The sequence below is a fragment of the Cherax quadricarinatus genome, chromosome 51 (genome assembly GCF_038502225.1).
Source record: "Cherax quadricarinatus isolate ZL_2023a chromosome 51, ASM3850222v1, whole genome shotgun sequence".
Taxonomy (NCBI): Eukaryota; Metazoa; Arthropoda; class Malacostraca; order Decapoda; family Parastacidae; genus Cherax; species Cherax quadricarinatus.
This window is the reverse complement of record NC_091342.1, coordinates 7,044,135-7,056,574: the sequence shown is the minus strand read 5'-3', so window position 1 is coordinate 7,056,574 and position 12,440 is coordinate 7,044,135. Positions and strand designations below refer to the sequence as shown.

Here is a 12,440-nt window from a genome sequence, read left to right as displayed (position 1 = left end):
TTTGTGCTGTGCACAGTCACCATGCAGACCCATTCTCTCATATCTAGGCCAAATTTTACTGTTCACAGCTCTTTGAGTGAGCTGAGCTCATGATGTAGAACTGTTTGGACCCTAACCGTAGTGATGTAATTCTCTGTGACAGCCACTGAAAGGGTTAAAGCCATTTGTTTATCTAGACCTGGGAAATGATTACCCCCTCCCATCCCTCAAACAGACTGATCGGAGCTTCTGCATAAAATCTCTTAACTGCTTTAGGTAACTTATCTTTTATTCCATACATCTGCAACATCAACTACATGGCTTTCCTATCTTCCTTATTATATATGTACCCTTTCTACATTTATAAATGCAGCAAACAGCTCTTTAACCTTACCTGAGTATTTCTTCTTAAATCCTCTCTGCAGTCCTGTACTCTGTCTTTTCCCTAACTTTTTCATAATAATTCCTACCATAAACTTTTCCTGGTACATATACTCGACAGGTTTTTTTTAATAACACTGGCCGCCTCTCACCGAGGTAGGGTGACCTGAGAAAGAAGAAGCACTTTCACTATCATTCACTCTATCATTATCTCAGCAGTGTCTTTTTTTTTTTTTTAACACATCGGCTGTTTCCCACCAAGGTAGAGTGACCTAAAAACAAAGAAAACCCCAAAAGGAAAGAAAAAATACTTTCAATATAATTCAGCACTTTCACCATCGCTTGTACATAATTACTGTCATTGCAGAGGTGCTCAGATACAACAGTTTAGAAGTTCCTCCAAACTGCCAATATCACAAACCCCTCCTTTAAGGTGCAGGCATTGTACTTCCCATTTCTAGGACTCAAGTCCAGCTAACCGGTTTCCCTGAATCCCTTCACAAATATTACCCTGCTCACACTCCAACAGCTCGTCATGTCCCAAAAACCATTCGCTCCTATCTAACATACTCACGCATGCCTGCTGGAAGTCCAAGCCCCTCACCCACAACCCCCCCCCTATACCCCCTCCCTCCAACCTTTTCTAGGACGACTCCTACCCCACCTTCCTTCCCCTACAGATTTATACGCTCTCCAAGTCATTTTACTTTGTTCCATTCATTCTAAATGACCAAACCACCTAAACAATCCCTCTTAAGCTCTCCGACTAATACTTTTAGTAACTCCACACCTAATTTCCACACTCAGAATTCTCTGCATAATATTTATACCACACATTGCCCTTAGACACGACATTACTGCCTCCAGCTGCCTCTTCGTTGCAGCATTTACAACCCAAGCTTCACACCCATATAAGAGTGTTGTACCACTATACTTTCATACATTCCCTTCTTTGCCTCCATGGATAACATTTATTGTCTCCACAGATACCTCAACACACCCTTCACCATTTTTCCTTCATCAATTCCATGGTTAACCTCATCTTTCATAAACCCATCTGCTGGCAAGTCAACTCCCAAATACAGTGGACCCCCGAGTTTCGTGATTAATCCGTTCCAGAGAGCCCGCCGAAGGTCGAAATTCACGAAGCTCAAAACCATTTTCCCCATAAGAAATAATGGAAATAAAATTAATCTGTTCCAGACACCCAAAAATATTAAAATAAAATATTTTTTTTCAAATTAAATAAAGATTTACATAATGAAAACAATCAGAAATCAAGTACATGCATTTAAAATAAATAATAATAACATTACACTTACCTTTACTGAAGACTTCTGGGTGGATGGAAGATGGGAGGAAGTGATAGGAGGAAGGTGTACACTATTGTTTGGCAGGAGAATCTCCTTTCATTAGGACTTTAGGTAGCAAGTCCTTATCTGGGGTTACTTCCCTTCTTCTTTTAATGCCACTGGGAACAACTTGAGAGTCACTGGACCCCTGGCGCACAAAATATCTATCCAGAGAGGTCTTTTTCTGGCGTTTATTTAAGATTTCCCTGAAGTGGGACACAACACTGTCATTGTACATGTTGCAGATACAGCTTGTTTCAGCTTGGTCAGGGTGATACTTTTCAACAAACCTTTGCAACTCATTCCACATTCCACACATGTCCTTAATCACTGAAGAAGGCACCTCATCCACTCCCTCTTCCTCCTCCTCTGAAGCAAGTTCCTCGGCTGTGGTCTGATTCTGTTCCAGTTGAAGCTCTTGCAGTTCGTCAGTGGTTCGCTCTTCCCTGTGGTCCTCCACCAACCCTTCCACATCCCCGTCACTCACTTTATTTACCAAAGGGCTTGCACTAGCTTTCCTTGGGTCCATGATGACTTATTTGGAAGTTGCAAGCACAAAAAACAATGGATTATTATGAAATGTATTGTATGAACCCACGGGGTGATGGTCACGTGTTGGTAAACAATGGCACACTGAGCGTGAATGGCGTGGGCTACTGGCTTTGTGTGCGCGGTGACAGGCAGACGGGTACCGGACGGTCGCCGAAACACAAGTTTTTTCACGAAACTCGAGGCCAAATTTTTCCAAAAAAACTCGCTGAAGGTCGAATTTCGCGAAAGTCGAGGCTGCCGAAACTCGGGGGACCACTGTATCTGAAAGCATTCACTTCTTCCATACTCCTTCTCTCCAATGTGATACCCAATTTTTCTTTATCTAAATCGTTTGATACCCTCATCACCTTACTCTTATCTATGTTCACTTTCAACTTTCTACCTTTACACACCCTCTGAAAATCGTCCACTAACCTTTGCAACTTTTCTTTAGAATCTCCCAAAAGCACAGTATCTTCAGCAAAAAGTAACTGTGTCAACTCCCATTTTGTATTTGATTCCCCATAATTTAATCCCACCCCTCTCCCCAGCACCCTAGCATTTACTTCTTTTACAACCCCATCTATAAATATATTAAACAACCATGGTGACATTACACATCCCTGTCTAAGACCTACTTTTACTAGGAAGTAATCTCCCTCTCTCCTACACACCGTAACCTGAGCCTCACTATCCTCATAAAAACTCTTCACAGCATTTAGTACTAAAGCTTACTACCTGTTTCATACACTTGCAACATCTGCCACATTGCTCCCCTATCCACTCTATCATAAGGTAGGCAGATGGATTTTCGCTTTCCTAACACACAGAACACAAAAAGTAGTAGTGAACAGGGCAAGATCCAACATCAGTGAGGTCAAAAGCTCAGTGCCCCAAGGCACTGTCCTGGCACCTCTGCTGTTCCTCATCCTCATAGCAGACATAGACAGAAACACAGGGCACACTTTTGTATCATCATTTGAAGATGACACTAAAATAAGCATGAAAGTCATAACGGTAGAGGACACTGAAAAAGTACAGGAAGACATAAACAGGGTTTTCCAGTGGGCAGTGGAGAACAACATGACGTTCAATGGTGATAAGTTCCAGCTGCTTAGGTATGGAAAGAATGAAGAACTCAAAAGGAGCACTATATACAGAACTCAAGAGGGTCACCAAATAGAACATATGAAACACGTAAAAGACCTAGGAATAATTATGTCAGCGGACCTTTCTTTTAACCTGTAAACGGTCCAAACGTATATATACGTTCACTACCGTACTGCCCCAACTTTTTTGAGAATTTTTTTTTTTTTTTTTTTCAACAACTCGGTCATCTCCCACCGAGGCAGGGTGACCCAAAAAAGAAAATCCCCAAAAAGAAAATACTTTCATCATCATTCAACACTTTCACCACACTCACACATTATCACTGCTTTTGCAGAGGTGCTCAGAATACAACAGCTTAGAAGCATATACGTATAAAGATACACAATATATCCCTCCAAACTGCCAATATCCCAAACCCCTCCTTTAAAGTGCAGGCATTGTACTTCCCATTTCCAGGACTCAAGTCCGACTATATGAAAATAACCGGTTTCCCTGAATCCCTTCACTAAATATTACCCTGCTCACACTCCAACAGACCGTCAGGTCCCAAGTATCATTCGTCTCCATTCACTCCTATCTAACACGCTCATGCACGCTTGCTGGAAGTCCAAGCCCCTCGCCCACAAAACCTCCTTTACCCCCTCTTTCCAACCCTTTCGAGGACGACCCCTACCCCTCTTTCCTTCCCTTATAGATTTATATGCTTTCCATGTCATTCTACTTTGATCCATTCTCTCTAAATGACCAGACCACCTCAACAACCCCTCTTCTGCCCTCTGACTAATGCTTTTATTAACTCCACACCTTCTCCTAATTTCCACACTCCGAATTTTCTGCATAATATTTACACCACACATTGCCCTTAGACAGGACATCTCCACTGCCTTCAACCATCTCCTCGCTGCTGCATTTACCACCCAAGCTTCGCATCCATATAAGAGTGTTGGTACTACTATACTTTCATACATTCCCTTCTTTGCCTCCATAGATAACGTTTTTTGACTCCACATATACCTCAATGCACCACTCACCTTTTTTCCCTCATCAATTCTATGATTAACCTCATCCTTCATAAATCCATCCGCCGACACTTCAACTCCCAAGTATCTGAAAACATTCACTTCTTCCATACTCCTCCTCCCCAATTTGATATCCAATTTTTCTTTATCTAAATCATTTGATACCCTCATCATCTTACTCTTTTCTATGTTCACTTTCAACTTTCTACCTTTACACACATTCTCAAACTCATCCACTAACCTTTGCAATTTTTCTTTAGAATCTCCCATAAGCACAGTATCATCAGCAAAAATTTAATCCCACCCCTCTCCCGAACACCCTAGCATTTACTTCTTTTACAACCCCATCTATAAATATATTAAACAACCATGGTGACATTACACATCCCTGTCTAAGACCTACTTTTACCGGGAAGTATTCTCCCTCTCTTCTACATACCCTAACCTGAGCCTCACTATCCTCATAAAAGCTCTTTACAGCATTTAGTAACTTACCACCTATTCCATATACTTGCAACATCTGCCACATTGCTCCTCTATCCACTCTATCATATGCCTTTTCTAAATCCATAAATGCAATAAAAACTTCCCTACCTTTATCTAAATACTGTTCAAATATATGCTTCAATGTAAGCACTTGATCTACACATCCCCTACCCACTCTGAAGCCTCCTTGCTCATCCGCAATTCTACATTCTGTCTTACCTCTAATTCTTTCAATTATAACCCTACCATATACTTTTCCTGGTATACTCAGTAAACTTATTCCTCTATAATTTTTACAATCTCTTTTGTCCCCTTTCCCTTTATATAAAGGGACTATACATGCTCTCCACATATGGTACCCAGGCATCCCCAATTATTTTAATATGGTGCACAGTGAGTGCTCACACCCATTCTCACATGTTTAGGCGACTCAGGCTTATTGTGGCAATGTTAAATGTAGGACACATAAAACGCATATATACGTTTGGGGCACTAGCGGTAAAAACGTATATATACGTTTGGACCGTTTACGGGTTAAAGACCATAACAAGACAAAGATCACGACAGCCAGGAAGATTACTGGGTGGATATTGAGACTTTCAAAACAAGGGAAATAATGCCGATGGTAACACTCTTCAAAACGCTAGTGCTCCCTCACTTAGAATATTGCTCAGTGCTGACAGCCCCGTTCAAGGCAGGAGAAATATCAGAGCTGGGACAAATACAGAGATTGTTTATGGCTCACATTGAGCCAATAAAGCACCTAAATTACTGGGAATGCCTGCAAGTCTTGAACATGTACTCATTGGAGCGGAGGAGAGAGAGGTACATTATAATATATACCTGGAAGGTACTCGAGGGCTTGGTCCCAAATCTGCACACTGCCATAACAACATACCGGAGTGAGAGATATGGGAGGAAGTGTAAAATAAACCCAGTGAGGAGCAGGGGTGCAGTGGGGACAATAAGGGAACACTATCAACATCCGGGGTCCCAGACTTTTCAACATCTTACCAGAAGATATCAGAAACACTGCTGGAACAAGTGTAGAAGCCTTCAAGAGGAAACTGGACAAGTATCTTCACCAGGTGCCAAATCAACCAGGCTGTGATGGATATGTGGGGCAGCGGGCCTCCAGCAGCAACAGCCTGGTTGACCAGGCAAGCACCAGACAAGCCTGGCCCATGGCCGGGCTCAGAGAGTAGATAAACTCTTGAAACTCTTCAAAGGTATATCAAAGGTAAGGTATGTATGCAATGAAAACTTCCCTACCTTTATTTAAATACTGTTCACATATATGCTTCAACGTAAACAGTTGATCTATCCATCCCTACACACTCTAAAGCCTCCTTGCTCATCTGCAATCCTACTCTCTGTTTTGTCTCTTATTCTTTCAATAATAACCCTGCCGTACACTTTCCCCTGTAATTTTTATAATCTCTTTTGTCCCCCTTCCCTTAATATAAAGGAGCTCAGCACATTCTCTGCCAACCACTCCAACACTATATCCCCCCCTCCCTGCTTTTAATATTTCTGTCATGATCCCGTCAGTTCCAGCTGCTTTACCCCCTTTCATTCTATGTAATGCCTACACACTTTCCCCACACTCACATCCTGCTCGTCTTCACTTCTAAAAGATATTATACCTCCCTGGCCAGTGCATGAAATTACTGCCTCCCTTTCTTCATCAACACTTAAAAGTTCCTCAAAATATTCCCGCCATCTACCCAATACCTCCAGCTCCCCATCTACTAACTCCCCTACTCTGTTTTTAACTGATAAATCAGTGCGTTCCCTAGGGTTTCTTAACTTGTTTATATCACTGCAAAACTTTTTCTTATTTTCAGCAAAATTATTTTTTGACAGTGCCTCTCCCACTCTATCATTTGCTCTTCTTTTACACTCGCCACTCTCTTCACTTTTCTTGTACTCTCCATATACTCTGCCCTTTTTATATCAGTTCTGCTTTGTAAAAACCTCTCATAAGCTACCTTTTCCTCTTTTATCGCACACTTTACTTCTTCATTCCATCAATCACTCCTCTTTCCTCCTGCACCCACCTTTCTATAACCTCAAACTTCTGCCCTACATTCTAATGCGTACTGCATTTTTAAAACTGTCCCATCCCTCTTCAAACCCCCCCACTACCCATACTTGCACTAGCCCACCCTTCTGCCAATAGTTGCTTATATCTCACCCTAACTTCCTCCTCCCATAGTTTATACACTTTCACCTCTCTCTTACTTGTTGTTGCCATATTCCTTTTGTCCCATCTACCTCTTACTCTAACTGTAGCTACAACTAAATAATGATCCGATATATCCGTTGGCCATCCATAAATACGTACATCCTGAAGCCTACCCATCAACCTTTTATCCACCAATACATAATCTAACAAACTTCTTTCATTACGTGTTATAACATACCTTGTATACTTATTTATCCTCTTATTTTATAAAACATGTATTACTTATTACCAAACCTCTTTCTACAGAACAGGTTTATTCCCCTAAAATTCTTATGTTCTCCTTTGTCCCTTTAAAAAAGTGTACTGTATTTGTTAATTTATTTTCTAATTTATAGGTACCTGATGATGTCACAAGTGAAACATTAGCAGTGTCTGCAGGTTCAACAAAAGACAAAAAGAAGCGTCAAGAGCTGAAGAATACTGGTCAGAGCTACATAAATACGAAAGGAAAACTAGTTGATGCTAAACGAGTGTGGCCACAAGACTGCAGCAGGTCTGTAGACATGTCCTAATATGCCGGTCCCACCTCCATCATTATCATCACCATTCATCAGTCATACAAGATGCAGCTTAGCAGTTGGTTCAGTACTCTTGAAAATACTTAAGTACATTACATTGTATTTCCATTTTTCACAAAATGTCAACAGGCAAGTGTGTTAGATCATAGTGGAGGCTGATTGTTTTTTGTTTTTTTGCTTGATGTGATATTATAGCCTGAGCTAGGCAACATTTATGAAAAGATTGAGGGGAAACTAGTTAGTCAGATTCGAGTACTGCAGTTTGAAGGAGGGGTGTGGCTATTGCAGTTTGAAGAGTTACTGAGTTTTTGAATGAATAATAGTGAGTGTAATTTTTTTTTTTTTTTATGGGGAGGAGGGCGTCACCCTATCTTGATGGGAGATGGCCAGTGTGGTAAAAAAAAAAAAAAACAACTGAAATTGATCATTCCTTTTTTGGAGAGTTTACTGTCATGAAAAGTTTGTATTGTAAATTACAGTGACTTCTGCTTAACAGACTAACTAGGGAAAATCCCAAATTCTGAAATTAATTTATCATGATCATAACATAAACAAAGTTCTGAATCAGAAGACTACTGGATGCTAAGACTATTGGTATTGTAACCTGTGGTACTACAGTACAGTACTGTAATTTCATAGTACCTAATTTACAGTAATTTTACTTACCTTTTCGTGGGAGAGAAATGAGGTATAAATTACTGTGATTGATACGGGTGACTCAGAATAACTTTTATAATCTCTTTTGTCCCCCTTCCCTTAATATAAAGAACTAAGCACATTCTCTGCCAATCCCTAGGTACTTTCCCCTCTTTCATACATTTATTAAACAAAAACACTCAGAATAGCTTTTATTCTGAGTCAGAGAAGCTGTAAAGCTCTGTTAGTGAAAATGTAGATGGCTGAGAAGATGCCAGACTCAACCTTTTTTTATTAGTTTCAAGTTTCTGCGTAACACTGAGAACTACGTTTTTCCTCTCGGCACTACCACTTACATTAGCAACCATTATTAATAACACTTTACTTAATATGTTAATAAAGTGACACAAAACACTGTAAATCCAGGGAAAATTAGAGACTGAATGACAAGTGTATGTGTGAGAGCATAAACTGGTGTGGGTGGCCTAAGGCTGGGAACAGTGAAAACAGACAGGTCCTAAATGTGGATGCTCTGGCCCTTATGGAACAAACGTCAGAATCATTAGACTTGGTCCCGTACTTCAGAAGAGAACTAGACACTGTCACTTTGGTTAAAATCCAAAATACAGACTTATCCATTTTTGTCTGATGATTCCGTTTGTTCGGTCTTTTTTTTTTTTTTTCCATAATTTCCAAAATCCATTAATGAGAGTCCGTTAAATAGAAGTTTTACTGTTCATTTACCAGGTGTCCTCTTAAGTGCAACGCCCGTATCAGTGAGGAAGATCGTCAGAAGATTTTTGCTGAATATTGGGGTTTGGCTGACTACAACCTTCAGAGAGAGTACTTAGCAGCCCATATGCAGCGTGAGGAGAAACTGGGTCCCAGTGGCCTTCTCCGCACTGTCATACTTTATTTCCTTACTTGTGGCAGCAACAACAAGCTACAGGCAAGTGCTCATTTTGTAACGTTTTCAAAATTTTATTTCTTATTATTTTCTTAATTATTTTCTTAAGAAGAAAAATGTATTGCATAATGCTTTTTCAAGGTAGTAATGACACCTTGTTATAAGAGCTTCAGTGTAGAAGTCGTGGTCAGGCAAATCAGTAGGTGGATTTCAACAGCCAATTTCTTTGTTTTATTTTAGAAAACCTCTACATTAAGTACACAGCATTCATATACATAATCATTCCCTGAATATAGATTGGTTTACCCAGGCCTTCTTATTGGACATTCAGGAAACAGACAAATATTTATTGTTGTCTTTAAGAGCACAAGGGTGTTCAGGGAAAGTTGGAGTAACACAGGCTTCATCACACAAATTCCTTGGTATTTGCACAGAGAAGAAAGGTTAACCTGTCCTTAGCCTTCTTGAAATCAGGCACAAATTTTTCAGTCTTGAATATACAGTGGTACCTCGGGTTACGAACAGTCCCAACTCGAACAATTATGTAAGTGTACTTTTGTAAGTGTATTTTTGGGGGGTCTGACATGGACTAATCTAATTTACATTATTCCTTAGGGGAACAAAAATTTTTTTTGGTATCGGCACTCAAACACCCTTCTGGAACGAATTAAGTTCATAACTCGAGGTACCACTTTAATAGTTCATCTTGGTATCATCTTTCAAACCAGCTTAAACAACACAGTATCGAGGGTATGCACAATACATGTAGTAACATCAGTTGGTCTATAGTACCCTGCTTTTATGTCACTAAACCATTTATCACCCATCATAGTGTTTACAATATTCCTTCAAAGAAAGCTCCTTGATGCTGTTGAGGGAAGATTGATGCAAGGAATTAAACCTGTTCTTCCCTGCTTTGGCTTGAACCCAATTGCCTCTTATTACCCCAGGCATTGTATGACCCCTTTGGGTTTAGCACTTCCTGCTTCAACCTAAATATAATGATAATGCATGGTCACTGATACATATGAGTTGGCATAGGTAAACATGCTTAATAATCTCACTCTTTCTGTCATTTTCAATACGGTTCTCTTCCTCTTTGATGCTGGCAAGGGCCTCTTGATCCATGAAACCGGATTTGTTCTCCCCTTCCTTGGATTAAATATGAATGCCTTCCATTCCCCTGGCACTATATATCCCCTATGAGTTTAGCATTTCCCCCTAATTAAACTTAAAATTAAATTTTCTATCTCTCTTGGGTATAGATTCATCTTTAGTGTGTGTGTGTGTAATATATCTGTATACATACTACAGTGGACCCCCGAGTTTCGTGATTAATCCGTTCCAGAGAGCCTGCTGAATGGTGAAATTCACGATTGGCGAATCCATTTTCCCCATAAGAAATAATGGAAATCCAATTAATCCGTTTCAGACTCCCAAAAGTATTAACAGAAAATAATTTTTTTAAAGATTAAATATAGATTTACATACAGAAAACAATGACATAAATATAAAGCACTAATAAAATGAAGATTGAGACACTTATGCAGCATATGGAAATCTTTATTCAGGAAACGTTTCGCCACACAGTGGCTTCATAAGTCCAATACAAAGAGGAAGGCGTAAGGAGAGGAGGAGAATGAGGTAATCAGTCCCTCAACCTGGAGTCGATGTGTTCAGTCCATCAATCTTGTCGGTTTTTCAAACCATTCATCACACTAATAAAATGGATAAATGAACATTTAACATCACACTTACCTTTATTGACTCTTGTTGGTGTATGGAAGACAGGTAGGAAGGGAGAGGGAGGCGAGTTTATGCTTCAGTATGATGCTAACATAATCTCTATGGCTTATTTATCTATCACAATTCATCTAATATGACATAATAAACAATATTAATAACATAGAAGCATGATATATACTCTAGAATGAATGAAATATGCCATATGTAATGTATGTGAGGAGTAAGTGCCACATGGAAGTGTTGTTGTTGGGTTTATAAAGGCCACTGAGAGAAGCCGTACATATTAGTGGTAGTGGAAGTGGCAGCAGAAGCCACCACCAGCATTCACAATGTAATTTATAAATAAGAAATATTTATGTACATTTTAATTTATAAATAAGAAATATTTACACTTACCTTGGAGGAGATGTTAGTTTAATTAGTTTGATGAAGGAGATGCTGGCAGTGGTTTAGGGTGGTGGAAGATAGCAGGGCGACATATGTTCGTTGGCCCTCTACACCTCCAACAACATTGGAGAATTACTTTCATGTCTTTTTTCTATCACTTAACTTACTTGCTACACTGTTAATTCTACACTTTATCGCTGGCTGGCACTATAGCCTTTATCGATACCTGCTGCTTTAGTATCGTAGAATCACTGAATCGCTGCAGAAGGCACATTCTCCCCTCTCACTTCCTCCTCCACTTTGGTACTTTGCTACGAGTTTTTTCTTGAATTCTATCGTGTTTCTTTCTTTCTTTACCAAAGGCCTGGCATTGGAGCTTTCTTTGGGCCCATGGTGGCTTATTTAGCAGTTGCAAGCACAAAAAACAATGGATTATTATGAAATGTTTCGTATGAACCCATGGAGTGATGGTCACTCGCTGGTAAACAATGGCACACTGAGTGTGAGTGGTGTGGGAGACTGGCTTTGTGTGCACGCTGACGGCGAATGCGTACCAGACGGTCACCGAATCATGAAGCCAATCATGAACTGTGAAGCTAAATTTTGGCAAAAAAAGTTGCTGAAAGTCAGATTTCACGAAAGTCGCGGCCGCCGAACAGCGGGGTCCACTGTGTTGTATATTATTATTTTTACAATGCTGAACAGTATACAGATACACTTGAAAATATGTCTGTGGGTTTTGATTCAAGGAGTCTTTGACTTGTGGACTAACCTGTATTACCAATGCCTCAACTGTAGTCAGTTATAAATTTAATTTTTACCCAGAATCAGTGCATACAGTGCTAGTCACGCCATTATGCCACCCCTCCCCCACACATGTACCAAAACACAAACACATACCATGAAAGATTATAGTATATATATTTGCACACTTACTGAGGTTCTAATACTTGGTGCTGTGTCCTTTATGCTTAACCCTTTCAGTGTCGGTCCCGTAATATTACACTAAAATTCTAGCTCTTTCAAATCTGGTGGAAGAAAGCTGGTAGGCCTACACGTGAAAGAATGGGTCTGCATGGTTAGTGTGCGCAGTATAAAAAAAATCCTGCAGCACGCAGTGCATGAGAAAAAAAAAACACC

At 40.0% G+C, this 12,440-nt stretch overlaps 1 protein-coding gene across 8 annotated transcripts in view; it reads left to right on the top strand.

The window, feature by feature from the left end:
• LOC128694683 (neurofilament medium polypeptide) overlaps positions 1 to 12,440 on the top strand; it is a 52,362-nt gene that overhangs the window by 30,187 nt on the left and 9,735 nt on the right. For all 8 annotated transcript variants that reach the window (XM_053784908.2, XM_053784905.2, XM_053784904.2 and 5 more), the window contains 2 exons: positions 7,442 to 7,599; positions 9,008 to 9,209. In XM_053784908.2, the coding sequence (XP_053640883.1) occupies positions 7,442 to 7,599; positions 9,008 to 9,209 (360 nt within the window). The remainder of the gene's footprint in view (positions 1 to 7,441; positions 7,600 to 9,007; positions 9,210 to 12,440) is intronic.